The following is a 15,899-nucleotide window of genomic DNA, read 5'->3' as shown; positions in this document are numbered from 1 at the left end:
GGAGTGGGGTGCTTCACCTGTCACTCATTATTATCGCTACATTGCATTGCCTTGTGGCTCCTAATGGCCGTCGTTTACGGGGATTTGCATCAAAATTGGGATCGGGAATTGGCACATGGCACCCAAAGTTTTCGAATTAACTGGGCTGCTGCTGATGGCCACTTCAAATTATCTACTCAAATATACATTGCAAAATATGGGGCCGCCGAAATCCTTCTAATTAAGTGGAATTTCGTAATAACCGAGTTCGAATTAATGAGGCTTTACTGTAGTTACTGCGCATTCGTGAGCAGGTATGTTTTCCACGCGAACAGTCTCGACAGCAGAGTAGCAGACAAACTATTTCTTCCATTCACCACTAATCTCTATCTTTCCTTCCTTTCGTTTCTCCATTTCTCTCTGTACGTGAGGGAACTTACAATGAGGCGTGACATTTCTGCAGTGTGTTTTGAAAAGCCTTTGTGCTGCTCTCGCACCTTCGCTGAAATGTGGAGGGGTGAACACGCTTAGAGAGAGAAAAGCTGTCTGGGAACGAGAGGTTTCATGGGAAAACATTCGTGCAGGAAAGCCAACTTACAGGTGTTTCCAAAGTGTACGCTAGGGCACGATCTCTGTTTTGCATAGTGTCAACTATGTAGTAATCTTTTAGTGGAACAATTAATGATGGGAGGCACTTGTCTGAAGTTGTGGGAACTATTACAATGTAATCTGTTACATTGAGGCTACTGCTAGAAGAGGATGAGAAACGCATTGCTGCTGTGCAAAAAAAAAAAAAAAAAAAAGACAGGGCCTACTGGCTAGGACTGTAAGGCCTTATTACAGGTGGCCACAGGCCACATGTGCAGGTGGTGATACTGGCTTCATTTGAAAGCCTCATTATATTTTTATAGGTATGGCTTTTTTATGCTTTGTTATATTCTATGCAATCTTTTTTCCTCAGCAGGAGCCCCTTTCTCACGCTATATTTGTGCATATGTGCAACAGTATAGCCATAAGGTGAACTTATTTATAGTTCACTGAGGTAATGTGGAAAGGTGTAGTGTACAGGCGCTCACAGAATAATTCGGAACGCTGGACAGGTGGCCGCTCCGCCTGCAGGAAAATACAGCCATGGTCTGCGCTTGTGCGATCTTCCTAGCAAGAAAACAAGACACTCTGGGTATCTAGATTGGCATTGCCCTTACGCCAAAAGTCTAGTGTTAGGCACTTCTTAGCTCTGTCACAGTCGCGCCATAAGTGTGCTGACGAACCGTGCAAGCGGTGTCGAAAAGATCAGTGGCACCCAAGGTAACAAAAGATAAAAGGTGCCCAAATACAAACATGCATGCGTGCAAAGCGCGTCACAGACCCAACCGCCCAGCGACACTCACAACACTAAGAGGCACGTAAGCATGCACCTAACGGTAGTCTTTTGGAGCAAGAAGACAGCGTTCTAGATGCACAACAGAACAGTGCTTAATTTCTGGGAAGATTGCGCACATGCAGAGCATGGCACTATTTTTCCACTGGTGTGCTCTGCCAGCAAGTGACCGCCTGCCCAGCATTCTGAACTATTCTCTGAACGCCTGTACAAGTTAGGGCCATGAAAAAAGTATTTGTGTTTCATTTAAGTTATCTAACATGCTCTCATTGTTTTCAGAGATTTCTATGAAGTGGACCCAACTTTTCCAAACCAGCAGCTGTTGGGCCGGTGTCAACAGGAGAGTAAACGCAACATCTACCTTGTGTCTAAGACCGTGAGGAACATAATCGAATTGAACAGTGAAAGAATAAAGGTGCGTGCAGTGGAAGAGTTTTTGCAACTTCATGGCTGTGCAAGTTTCGTCATGGTTAGTTTTTCTTTTCTTCATTTCTTTCTAGGTCATCAACACAGGTGTCCGGGTTTTTTGCCGTTGTGAAGGCAAAGAAGAGTTGGCATGTGACTTTAGGGTTTGTCAGGAGGTAATAATACCTGCTGTTATATTTACATCATTTATTCTCCACAGGTGTAGTGTTTCATGGATGCACACAGGCTTGCTAGCAGTTGATTTAAACACTTGCCCAGTTTGGCCTTCACTAAATCTGTTATAACGAAAGCACCTCAGTGGACTATCATTAAGATAAACACAGAGGGACCGTAAACTGAATTAACTGATCAAATCAGGATGATAGCAGGTTGCAGGACAAGGGTGAATTAATCGACCATTCGGAACGCTAAGACACAGAAAAGGGCAAGTCAGTGGCCATAATCTGTGTCTTACCATTCGCAGAATATGCAGGGTGTCTACCCACCGGGAAAACCGGGAATTCTCAGGGATTTTGGATATTCTGGAAAAACTCAGGGAAATCATGCTCCCACCAGGGAAAATCCAGAGTAGCTTTATTGAAAGGGAACGAAAGTTGCGCTAACGCTGGCTCGAGACTTTGTGAACGCATTTTTCAAATCGAACGGCGGCTGCGGGAAGGGGCGCACCTCGATGCTCTCCTTGACTTCGTAGTGGTGGAGCGGGAGAGAATCGGCCAATGCGTGGCATGCGGGGACCATGAACGAAGGTACATCGTATCGTGCAATGTTGTCAGGGTGTTCTGTGACTGCGCGGTGTAGTTCTGTATTATTTGTCATGCGTGCCGTGCGTTAGCGCCCGATATGGTGTTTTTGTTATCGCCGCGTGTCAAGTAACAACCATGATTAGTTGTAGTAGATGTAACAAGCTTGAGTTATCTTGCAAGCGATCGCGATCGTTCAGGAAGCGGATGTCGCCGACAAGGCTGGTATCTTGCAAGCCATCCCGATCGGCAAGAAAAAAGACGGCAACGCTTGTTGGTGGTTATCGGAGAGCTCACTCGCTCTGATCCCGAGCTATTTAGGACTCTGTGAAGAACAGAATAAATTTCCAGGCGAAAGCGAGCGTAACTAACAGGCCCATTTACAGCAAGTGAAAGCTTTTTTTCTTTTTTCTTTTTTCCGGTGAGGGCATGCTGAATCAAGTTTTAGGCAGTCGACCGATATTTTTGGGGGCTGCAGCTCGCAATTACCAGCCACACCACTGCTTATGTGGATGTTCTGCTACAAAGCCGAATCACAAAACTTTTCAGAGCCAAGGCATAGCGGCGACCGAAATTCGCGACACGGGCACGGGTCCCGCTTGCTCGATTCGGCGCGCGATGTCGGAAAACAGAAACGTGGCCACCATAATCGGATGTGCCGTAATTCAGGCTGTTGGCGTGCTTTCATGCGATCTTAGGCCGCAGCTGTATTGCTTTTTTTTGCGATGGCACTTATATAGGCAACTCAGGCGAATTTTTTGCCTTGGCCATGATATTCCTTATCAAGTCCAAATCGCGATTACGTCATCCCGCGCATCGTATACTCTGTGCGAGTGAAAGTGCGCGAACGCTGCCGACGAACGGGGCTTAAGCAGAGATGAAACGAGCCGACCATCTCCTTCGCGCGATGGGCACATGGGGATAGGAGCCGAAGGGTTGGGGATGGGGGGAGGGCTGTGCGAGTCCGACAGGAAGTGCGTACTTTGTGCCAGAGGGTGTGGTCGCTTGTGCCGCGGTATCTTTAGAAGGGATCAGCAGACGGCTCATACCTTTGTAGGTTTTGTGCTCTAATTACAAAACTTCCGTCGAAGCATAGCAGCGGCGGATCCAGAAGGGGTGGGTGGGGCGGTAGCGGTGATCGCCTTCCTTCCGTTCAGTGCCTGTCGTCCACCTCCTTTGACAGGCTGCCTGTTGAGTTTGCCCCCTTTGTCAGGCTGCTTTGTCTACCACTGCTCAGAAAAATCTAAAAAAAATCTTGTCCCTGCTCTCTACCTCTCCCCTCATCGCTATACCCTTTCCTGCTTCCCTATGCACATTTCCAACGAAGGCTTCTTAGGCGCCGCCATAATCCCATCTGGGCTGTTGTAAATATGCGTGACCCACGAAAATGCACTGCTGAGGCGGTGGCTTCAGCCTTTGTACTCCCCCCTCCTCAAAGTAGGCACCTGTATATGCCCCTGAGCCATAGATAGGTCACTTCTCTTAATGCAGCGGCTGCGTTTCCTGAAGGAGTGAGCTGCTGACCTATATTCGTATAAAATTCCTATTTGTTGCTATCGGATTCACTATTTCGCTCTCGCAGTGAAACTGTGACTTTTTTTCTAACGTGCGACGGTTTTCAATGTTGCGCGTTCGTGGAGAGCAAATGGTTCGGCTGGGCAACATGATAGCAAAGGCGTCGCACTGCTCTGGGCAACAAGCGAAGATTTGACAAGCTGCAGCAGCAAAATAAGTGCAATTCCACAGTGCATTAAACTTGCATTTGTTTCGTCTTTACTCGTGACACTCAGGCAAGGCATATAATTGTGATTGCTGCACCTCGGGCTCAACAAAACTGATTTTTTTTTTCATGCAAAAAGAAAATCTTTTTCATGTTGCCAAGCATTCTTGTGGCATTTTCAGTTTAATATTAATCCTTCGGTAACTATGCCTTGCATGAAAGGTTGAATTTCAATTTAACGAAGTTTCGATATAATGAAGTAAATTGCCGCTTTTACCAGCTTCGCTATATTGAGGTTTAACTGTTCTTTGTACTATTGAAATGGGATTAAGTCATTTTTATTTTTAAACGTGCGTACTAGAGAGTGACATCATCGAGCGACATGGTGTCTACCCATCTTGACAAAAAGAAAAATTCTGTTTCACTCAGGGAATTTTAGCAAAAACACTCAGGGAAAACCTGGAAAACTCAGGGAATTTAGAAATGTCAACTCGGTAGACACCCTGAATATGGCTTCTAAAAGAAACAACTATTCCATCCTGTATATATTCTGCAAACACCAATGGCACTGCCACGGCCGCTACATAAAGTTCTTTTTATGTAGCGGCCGTGGCACTGCATGATTGGTCAAAATCTCCAGGCCATGCTGACTTCCCTGTTTGTCTCAGGATGCAGCAATACCTGCAAAAAGGCTCCATCGCATTAATTTGCTGAACAACACAAAAGCTTCTTCCAGAATAGTTGGATAGTACCCCATTATGAGCAGAATGGAAGATGGCCTCCCTCCAATTGTTCTGGCACTGAGTACTCCTAGCTGGCAGCAAGAGTGAATGTATTTGCGCATCAATATATTTTGTGTGGTTGCTTAACAGCCATTCAGCCATTTCTTTCAGAACAGATTTGCCCCCATTTTCTATTTCATTTTGAAAAAGGGGCACACGCTGGCCAATCCACACATTTTCAAGTTTATTTGGCATAATTTGTCATAAAAACTGTTTACTCGTCATTTTGACGTCGGGGGCTTTTTGTGGTTTCTGGATGCTGCTTGATTGCAAGTAGAATGAGTGTGGGTCAAAAATTTTTGACAAATTTGACCAATCAGGACGGGATAACGGTGAATTCAGAATAATAATAAAAAAATTGAATAGAGTTACATTATATAGGTCCAGTTATGTGGAAGCCCACAAGGTTGAGGAAGTCTTACACACAACTGCACACTTGTATACCGCAACTGTTGCTCATGAAGCCTCCACCGACGTTTACCTTTTTTTTGTAGCTTCATACCAAAAATGAGTGGATATCAATTTTTTTCCTTTCATAGGCACAGTTTATTGAAAAACTCTCCATATGATATATGTGACAGTGCTCTTTATGTGGCCTTTATGCAGTTACAAAAACATTGTGCAAGAGTATAAAGATTGCAGTGCTTCTTCATGGAAGTGTGACACCCGTTAAGTTTTCTTTTAACTTTGCCATTTTCCTCCTTCACTTTTCAACTTTGCCTGTAATACTTTGTGGTGGTATTCAAATCCCAAGTAGACTAGAATAAAAAAAAAAAAAATGTCTGCAGGGTCTTCCTACAGTGTTGCCTTACTTGAACAAGAGGAAGCTGACTATGAGCAGGCAAGACCTTTATGTGCTGCTTACAGAAGAATATCCACTTGAGTCCCAGTTTTCACCTGAACTTCAGGAGCAGCTGAAAGGCCTTGGTATGTGTTTAATCACGAACAATTGACAGCTAAACTGCAATGCTATAGAAAACTAGGGCCCTGTGTAATTTTATTCTCATTCCTACAGTGACCTCAGGACAATAATACCATTGTTTTTTAAATGAACATGTTATATAGATGAGTGTGAACTGAAATATATTTTTGTTATAGTTAATAAGCTTACCTCGTTTCTCTGACAACAATAAAAATGGATAATGACAAGTGTTGTTCAGGCAGCATTTTCTACATGCAAACAGCAGCGTCTTGTACTTTATACAGTAGACTCAATAAATCAAACTCTGATAATTCAAACTTTTGGTTAATTTAAACAAATCGTAAGTTTCTGGTTAGCCTGCTATGTTTTCAACGTATTTTAACTAGGCTTGTGCGAATAGTAAATTATAGGCTCGAAGCGAATAGTGATTTAGTCGAATCATTTCGAATTGAATTCGAATAGTATATATCACATATTATAAAGAAAAATTAGCATATTTGTCATGACTGAACTAACCTGCACAATATTTTTTTAAAATTGAAACAAGTCATATGCAAATGTCATTCTTTTTGGTTCAAAGGGAAGTGGAAGCAACTTTGAAAAGTAGCAGGATTTGACTTTCGCTAAAATGCAAGTGATAACCTGTAAAATATGTTACGTTTTAAAATTTACTATACTTAGAGCATATAAGCCGGTATAACGAGCTTTTAAACTTTAAAAAAAAAAAATGATGAATCGATGTGAGGGTAATTCGTTCATTTAACCTTGAAGTAGGGCTTCTCGGCAGTGCGGATTTTTTCTGGAAAGGTGTAATCACGGCATAGTACCCCCGCACTGCAGTGAAACCACCTTTACAGGGGGTTACATGCTGTTTATGTCTATTCGTTCATTTCGAATACTTCGAAATTTAGAATAATTTAAATTCGTTTCGAAGCGAATTCGAATACTGTAATAATCATTCGAATATCCAAACAACTCGAATATTCGCACAAGCCTAATTTTAACGCCTCTTAATTCACACTGCCCCACGGCACAAATTTGGTTAATTCAAATCTTTTGCTTGTCCATGCCTAAAAATATCTGCTGCCTGTGTTGCTTCTAGTTTATGTCACTAACTGTCGCAAATAAAGCCGATTATCTGCCTGCAGATTGGCCAAACTAGCTAAACCACACGCACCAACAATCGCATGCTGACCAAAGAACAAAAAAAAATGGTCTGGCCTTGGTCTGTTACGTGCCGAATGCTTCCTGAAGTCACTTTCGCAGCAGTACACTGGTGTCATGTGGGAAAGCATCCTAAGTATGGGAAGGGTCTACCAACTGTTGCGGGACACAACACATTTCGTCCCTTAATTACACACGCGTGCATGCATTGTATAGTAAAGAGTAGAAGTACGACCATTGATGTCTAAAAACTTTACTGGTAGTAATGCACAGCCGTCTATGATGTTGTTCCTGCACTGAGAAGCAATAAACATCACAAGTCTAATTGGTATGTTGCCCTGAGTCATGTTTATGAGAACTTCTGGTAATTCAGACAAAATTCTGAGGTCCCCTCGAGTTTGAATTATTGAGATTATATTGTATTTACAAAATGAGGTGGTGCTATGCTGTCGTGTGGTTGACAAGCACCTAGCTATATTGTCTGAAGCTAGGCAGTTGCTCTTCATGCGTTCTGGCTCAATGGGGTAGTTCACAAAGACTGTCTCATGTATTTGCTCTGCTCAGCCATAAGAGGTTAAAGGGGTACTGACACCTTTTTTCGAAGGCGAGTTTACTGTGCCATACAAATCTCCTTTATGCAGAGACTGCTCTGAGCAAGTCTGAAGCTCAGAAAATGCTGCTAAGGTATTTTAATTTGATATTAAAGTCAATTTTTCCATGGCGCACCTACTGACATCGACACTAGCTTGACGTCAGGCTACAGTACAAATTCTGGTGACTTCACGCAGCAGTCTGGCTAGTTGTGATGACGTTAGGTACCAAAACTTCCAAGATGGCCGCTTGTGCGTCATCAAAACTTCCAAAATGGCCGTTTGTGCGTCACCAACGGAGCCACGTTGCCGAGCGGCCGTGGAAACGTCACTGTATATTGTGCGAGCACGTGACGAGAAGCTCATACCGTGTTGTGATGTCAGGGTACAGTAGGAACCGAAACTAGCTCGTAAAACATACTGTAATTACTTTTTCAGGGCGAACTCGCGCTTAGCACTACCTTTTCTAGGCTCTTGAGGGCTTGAACTTTCATTTGACGCAAAAAAACGACGACTGAAAATATTCGTGTCAGTACCCCTTTTAAGATTCCAGATGTAATCTCTTGCTGACACTAGTTCTCTCGATTCAGCACATCCTAGTAGCATAAAGAAAACAAGCAAGGTGCTGAGATGGCACTGGTCGGGTAGAGTACAGCAACATTCCGGCATTAACCTCATATTTGCATGCCAAATAATGATGTGAAGCATGGCAATGTGCTCTTTTCTTATATACAAGGCTATTTGAAAAGTGTAATTTAAAATATATGGTAAAGCAGTGATTTAGCAAAGTATAACAGAATTTTAGCATTTTTTTAACAAACAAAAAAGAACCGCTGGTGGTCAAAACTAATATATATGTTCCCACTATGGCGGGCCTCATAATCTGGCTGTGGTTTTGCACATAAAACCCCTGAATTCACGAGAATGTTGACTGTGGCTAGTTGGTTGAACATCATCATACTGAATAAACAGCGCAGGTAACAGGGCACAAGAATATAAGAACACAAGTGCCCAGAATTAAAATTTTTATACATTTTTTTATTTATGTGCTCACTCTGGCACGTTAAGAAAGCAACTGCCATTTCAATAATTTCAGTAATTTTCAGTGGTAATGTAAAAGTTCTATTTAATGACATTGTTTATTAAAGAAAAGTTTTAGCTACAAACACATACTTCAATAAATTGAACTTTGACTGTAATGGTTACCAATGCCAAGGCTGTTGTAGTTAATTTTTTATATAAATACATGTTTTTAAGCTCTATCAATAGCTTTAATTAAAGAGGAAACAACATTTTTATTGTATTAGCAAGGCATGCCCACAAATAGTGGTATAATAACCGAGTTGTGTGTTTTGCAATTGCAGAAAAGGGATGTGTGCTGCTTGTCTACACCTCATTTCCAGGGTTTGTATAAACTTGTCATGTTTTTTATTAATTTTTTTCCTCCACGGCTGGCTCATAATTTAGTTATTTTATGGCATGTTGACAACACTTTTCACATGTAACTTATTCAGTCTACGTATAGCCAAAGTAGTGCCTGGGATATGCATGCAAACAGCATATAACTGCCCAACTTCCTCTAGATGCAGCTAAGCCTTCAGTAATTTCCTTGTAGTGTTCGTAGCTGATACTGGTGTCTAGCTGTTTCCACCCTTATTTAGATTGCAGTTTATTTTCAAGCCACTTCTGGCAGTCAGGCATGTTTCTGTAGTTTCATCCAACTTAAATGGTGAATTAAAGGGGTGGTGCCATCAGATTTGTGGCTTGCGCATTCTTTGTTGCAAACGTTTCTTATTGATCTAAGAAGCATGATACACGCTCCAAGATTCATGTATTCTCGCTAAATAATTTAATATTGCCTTATGTGAGCGACTTTCGGTTTCTCGGCGCCAAGTGGGACACTGACGTCACTGTGTAGAAAGCTCTGACGCACGCAGTGCTGCATCGTCTGCTCTCGCGCACACACACGAGCAACTGTCCGGATCCCTCCAACACTCGCTTAAATTCTCTAATGGAGCAACGTTGCTTGTTGGGCGAGTTGGAACGAGTCAGCCATAACGTAGTTCAGCGCAAAAAACAGGCAACAGACGAGTAAGAGGACAAGGACACAGCGCATTCTTCCAACTAAAGTTTATTGGATTGGAACGCATGTATATATACACGCAGGGAAAGCAAGAAAAGATAAAAGAAAAAAGAAAAAAACAGGAAGTAAAAACCGAAAGGTGAAACGAAGAAAAGTGCCGATAAGTCACACACGTGTGCCAACACCGCCCCCCTTCCCATGACTCGCCAAAAACAAAAGCTCTTTGTCAGAAAGATGCAAGGAAGGCATGCTTACGCATGCGTCCCCAGACCGTTTAATTTCCTCAGCCTCCATGATTTCCCTCACCCTTTGGTCCCAACTGCGTGCAAGGACCGCAGTGTTTTCAAAGAGGGGCCTACACTCACAATCCCGCACGTGGATGCCGAGGTCTCTTGTCCTCTTACTCGTCTGTTGCCTGTTTTTTGCGCTGAACTACGTTATGACTGTCTCTAATGGAGAATATTAGCGTTTCTGCAGCGGGCTTGCCTGGTTCGTATTAGCGCTACAAGGTGGCCCCACCTATCCAACCTCTCATATTTACGGCTACGGCAACCCGGTGTATGAAAGCAGTGTGCGAATGAAGTAAAGTTCTCTAATGTCGCTTTTGCAGCCTCACGTGACGATGTGAAGCACTTTGCAAAATGCAAGCAACTTCGGCTACCGCAACATGCCCAGAAAATTAGTGTAGTCGCAGCCGATGCCGTTTTGGCTTGCCCGGTGCAGCGGAGCTGTGGTAGCTTTGAGTCACCACTCATTGCACATCACTCTAATGTGGTCCGACATCACTGACACTTTCGTTACGCTTCCTACACAGTGAGGTCGGTGTCAGTCGCGCTAGCGATGGGTCTCGATCGCGAGAATGAGCATTTAAACACACTTTGGAAGCGAATTAAGATATATTCTAAACGTTTGCCGTGTCCAACACTTCGTGCTGGGTGTCCTTGCAGCGCCTCCTCTATTTTTCAGTGCTTGGGCGAACGCTTTCCTCGGGCCGTCGAGCGCGCGCTCCGCGTCCGCTCGCCACTGCCGCGTGGTGGCGCTGTGAAAGTAGACTACGGGAAGCTGGTGCTGAACGGCCGCGCGTATCACAAAGCTCACGAATTCGTGTATGCATCCGAGTTTGATTGCATTTGTGCTTCTTGCAGGCTTTCACAGGTACAGGGGGATGGAAAGAAACGCGAACATAGCGGCGCGCTGTTTTCATCACGCTCTAACCGTGGTGGCAATAAAAAGATGTTTGATGGCCTTTTATTGTGTCATGGATGATGTCGTGTTCTCGTCAATCATCGAGGCTATAACCACGTGAAAATAGATGTGAAACAGCAAAGAATGCAGATGCCGCATGTTCGCGTGTCTTTCCATCCCCGCTGTAAGTATTCCGCAGGCAGACTGTCAGGCCGTGTTGCCGGTTCGACACTTGCACTCGAGTTTGATAGTATTCGCGTTTTATTTTCTATTTCAGTCTATTGCAACCGCCCCAATGCCTTAGTATGTCATACTGTTGTGTTCCTCTGCAAATGGAACTGAAAGAAGTCACGATTGTCTTTTTTTTATTTCCCTTTATTGATAAAGAAAAGAATCTCACAGAGTCCCTTATGCATTCATCTAAGACGACTGAAAGGCGAAAGCCATCTTCTTCTTTTCTTCTAGTCAATGTGTTGAACATTTCCTGCCTCCCTCCGAGATAAGCTTTCTGCACATCAATGGAGGCATGCACTGCCTCCGTGATCGGCCCATTTTGACCAAGCGAAGATGTAATATGACGACGTCACAAGATTTTATGATCTGTGACGTCATATGATGACGTCATCACGTAATTATTTTTTGCATCACTCGTGCTGACGCCGCCGACGGTCAATTTTCGCGTTTGATGAGGCATCTAAGGCTTTCGCCCTAATACACTGTTCGGCTGTCGTTCCATGAAATTCCAGCTGCCGTTGGTGTTCTGTAGAGGTGGCTTGCAGTAATTAGGCGGGATAATTGGTCTCCTAATACATCTTCAAACTACACTAGAATATGCAGCCGTCGTTTACGACGCGAAGGTTTCATAGAATATAAGAAGCGGCGGCTTGCGAAGGATGCAGTAGCGTCACTCTTTGCAGACTACCCTTCACGTTTGCAGCCCAAGGTAACAACTGAATCAAGCATGGCAAGTATCCCTAAACGTGACCGTGCTGCGTCCAAACAGTTAACGAATGCATGTAGTACCAGCAGCAACGCTGTCTCGCGATCGCTGCCATGTGCATGCACCGCAGACATTAGGTCCCGAAGCTGAAGAATCGGAACCCATGGACACTACATGCGCTACCGGCGAAACAACCGACAATCATTGTGTACATTGGCACTGGAAGCAGCTTAGTGACATTTCATGATATTTAGCGCATGAACTCATGGCTTGCGTATAGTGTGCTACACCAGTAGACGGTAGCACGCATCGGGGAACTTTAAGCACCTAAGCTTTCAGTATTAGCTCTTGGCAAATGCTGCTTTCGAAAATCGAGTTTCAGACAGTCAATAACCGACTCTCAGTCAAGCGAACGTAACGGTGGCAAAACAATTTTCCGCGCATCACTGGCATGCGCTCTCTGGAATCGGGCTAGCAGACGATGCGCGAGCGTCTCGATCAAATAGCCGCGAAAGACACATGCCTTCGAAATGGGCTGGTTGCCCAGAACGACAAGTGTTTCATGATTCCAGTTTACAAGTTTTAATTATACTTTAAACAATGCGAATACAGCCGAAAACTGAACCATATAGCAGCTTCGAATGCAGCCACAGCATTTGTTTCCGCGAGCGACGACGCGACGGGTGGTCTACTACGGTGGCGGCGCCCGGCGGCTAAAAGCCGCACTAACGTCGATGGTCGGTTCCCATTGCGCTCCGCTCCTTCACCCAGGCACAGAAAAATAGAGGAGGCGCTGGTCCTTGCATACAGAGGAAGCCTACAGGAGGCTTTTTATAGCATCAAACTAATGTCGATGGTCGGTTCCCATTGCGCTCCGCTCCTTCACCCAGGCACAGAAAAATAGAGGAGGCGCTGGTCCTTGCATACAGAGGAAGCCTACAGGAGGCTTTTTATAGCATCAAAATTTGGTGGCACCACCCCTTTAAGCAACTTATTCATGATGAACTGCAGTGTAAACTTTCTTGCAGGACTGCAGATGAATTCGAGTTAGTCCTGGCTGGGAGAAGAGGAAAGGCAACACTGAGGTGTTATGTAGCTAAGCAAGAAAGGGTTCACTACCTTCGTGTTTGTGGCTACGACGTTTCCGAGTATGGTGAGTTGTCCATACTTTTGTTGCTCCATGCATGTATAGTACTATATGTACAAGTCTTTCCACTAAATGATAAGGTTGTGGCTATATATTATGCGCTATATAAAGCATACTGATGCACTCATAATTTCTATATATAATTCCTAATATAAATATATGTAATTGAAGAGAAAGTTCTGAAAGTCCGGTGCACATGTTGAAGAAATGAAGGAGCACACCTACAAAAATCGCACATTTTTACTGGTTAATGTTCTGGTTGGGCACGGCCTTAGACAGAATAAACTGAAATACAAGCATGCAGGCGCTTTTATGGCCATCAACACATGGGCAAAGGTAATGTACAAATTTCATAAAACAATAATAACAAAAATAAGAATGCAAATATAGTAAAAGCTCGTTAATTCAAACTCGGTTAATTCGAACTTATAGTTAATTCGAACTGACGCTGTGGTCCTGGCTCAGCCCTGTGTATTTCTGTGAGGAAAACTTCCGATAATTCGAATGCATCCGTATCCACGACGGTTAATTCGAACTGGGAGCCCCTTGGCATTCATCGCTCCTCGCAGAAGTCGGCCCAGAGTGATCACATTGTGTTGCAAAAGCAAACCAAGCTAAATTTACTAGATATGCAAAACAACAAAACAGCACCATTTTTCCGCACATGAGAATTAGGATGCTGTGCTGGAGCTCTTGGGCAAGCTGCAAATTACGCTCAAGGAGTCGCGACAGAAGAAGCGCAATCAAATGCAAATTACTCATTACTTTAATTTTGATTGCATTGACTACCATGTATATGAACGTGTTTGGGAGCATAAATAGTGTCACTTATTTCGACATTAAGGCTCACTGCTCATATGAATGTATGTCGCTGCTTGTTTCTGGTGTATCACTGACTCATCAATTAATTCTGTTCGCTGTTAGAGCTCCATGAACTTAATTTACGAAATCACCTGCCACAAACGTGTAGTATTGCCTAATTCGCGATAACGAGTCCAGAGGTGGCTTCTTTGGTTTCTGCCTGTGTAGTGTGGTGCGATATCCGTTCATTCTAGCGTCTGCCCGCTAATTCGAACTCCGCTTAATTCGAAAAATTTTACAGTCCCCTTCAAGTTTGAATTAACGAGCTTTTATTGTACACAACCCAGAAGGCTGAATCACAGGTATGAAAAAGCACTTGTAACACTGAGCCATTGACCACGCTAGTCACGATAGTTGCACATGAAGGAACAAAACGATAGCTATTGTTACATAATGAAAACTTATATGTTAGGTTAATTAGATGCCATATTAAAAGACAGCATCTAATTTTTCAATTAAAATTAACGGAGACTTAAGCTGCGACTACACTAACATCGTCTACTTGCTTGAATGCTTAGTGTGTCACATGCAATACATCAATCAGACCGAAACATCATTTCGTATCCACTTTAACAACCACAGAGCATATGCTAACAGCTTGCCACATCTTTTATTGTCTAAACATGTTCGGCTGCCAGGTCATTCGTTTCACAAATATGGTAACGCTATTACAATCAGGCTTCAAATTGCACCATGATCGCAAAGTTCGAGAATCTTTTATGATTCATAAATTTAACACTGTATCGTCTGGTATTAACGAGAGCATAGGAAATGTGTTGTGCCTTTCTGTGATGCCTTGATGTTTGCATTTTTGTTATATCTTTAATGAAACGTGCCTAACATATCTGCAAAAAGTTTTCATTATGTGACAATCGCTATCATTTTGTTCCTTGATATATACAGTGCTGATATCTAGGGTCACCATAGACTGATGAACTGTGATAATAATTTAGGAGAGAATGTTATTGAATGTTAGGAGAGAAACATTAAGTGTTGTTATAAGTTACAGCCATCCAAATTTCATATAAATGTTCAGGTGGTTTAGTAGTTGATTTTTTCTGCCTAGTGGCTCTTTTAAAGGGTTGTAAGGGCACCATTAGAGAAGTGTTTTACTGAAAAATTTTTCAAACGTGTTCATTATTGAAGGAGTTAAAATAAATAGAATTTTGATCAATAAAGTTGTTTCTAGCCGTCCATAGAATTTTGATGCTTACCAGTATTTTTTTCTATTGTGAGAGCTTTAGGACATTTAAAGGTGGTCAAAAATATCTCATGTCACTCATCCTCTATTCCCTATATTTCCTGGTTTCAGATGCCTCTCAACTGTTGTTACTCTTTCTTTTTTTGTTACAGTGTATGTAGCTAGAACATTACAATGCATCAAAACCATGTGCTAGTAACTTTTTTTTGCAGAACACTAGTAGTGTTGTAAAATCTGACTAGTACTTTGTGTAACCAAGTAACAGATGGGTTTTAATTTTGAGATGTGGGGGCAGTCTCACCAAAACTAGATTTTATACATCCCTTGCTTTCACTCTTCCTCTGCAGACTATTGTAGCATTGTGGCCATTTTTGTAAATCGCATTAGGTTTTAATGCTTTCTTTTCGTCTTTATGTTCTCAGAAAAGCGTGACAGAAGGAAGAAGCCAGAGGACAGTCCCAACATGGAGGTTTTAGGAGCTGGGGACTCAACCAAGGATGCACAAGAGGCAGCACAAGAAAGAACAGACGACGGTTGTAAAGCACAAAACAATGACTAAGCACACTTTTGGCAGCGATCGCAACATCTTTTTGTTGTGGCCTTTCTTAATTGACTGGGACCATGATCTGTATTTCACATAGTGTGACTTAGTGACCATGATCTCATGACACGAAGGACTGCTCCCCGCCGATCCACAGTGCTTCACGTTTGTCATGTAAAGTTTATACCTAAAATAATTCGGGTAGCACTTTCCTGGCAAGCTCGCCTGCTTTTAATG

The 15,899-nt window shown here is 43.0% G+C and overlaps 1 protein-coding gene across 1 annotated transcript in view; it reads left to right on the top strand.

Moving 5' to 3' along the window:
* The window catches only part of LOC119375280 (RNA cytosine-C(5)-methyltransferase NSUN2), a 54,584-nt gene extending 38,880 nt beyond the window's left edge, over positions 1 to 15,704 (top strand). The window contains exons 15-20 of the mRNA XM_037645464.2: positions 1,640 to 1,775; positions 1,861 to 1,941; positions 5,817 to 5,955; positions 9,069 to 9,108; positions 12,941 to 13,065; positions 15,544 to 15,704. Coding sequence (XP_037501392.1) covers positions 1,640 to 1,775; positions 1,861 to 1,941; positions 5,817 to 5,955; positions 9,069 to 9,108; positions 12,941 to 13,065; positions 15,544 to 15,680 — 658 coding nt within the window. The 3' untranslated portion in view covers positions 15,681 to 15,704. The remainder of the gene's footprint in view (positions 1 to 1,639; positions 1,776 to 1,860; positions 1,942 to 5,816; positions 5,956 to 9,068; positions 9,109 to 12,940; positions 13,066 to 15,543) is intronic.
* The last annotated feature ends 195 nt before the right edge of the window (positions 15,705 to 15,899 follow it).

The sequence above is a fragment of the Rhipicephalus sanguineus genome, chromosome 1, assembly GCF_013339695.2.
Source record: "Rhipicephalus sanguineus isolate Rsan-2018 chromosome 1, BIME_Rsan_1.4, whole genome shotgun sequence".
Taxonomy (NCBI): domain Eukaryota; kingdom Metazoa; phylum Arthropoda; class Arachnida; order Ixodida; family Ixodidae; genus Rhipicephalus; species Rhipicephalus sanguineus.
Note: the sequence above shows the minus strand (reverse complement) of the source record. Positions and strands in the feature narration are given on the sequence as shown.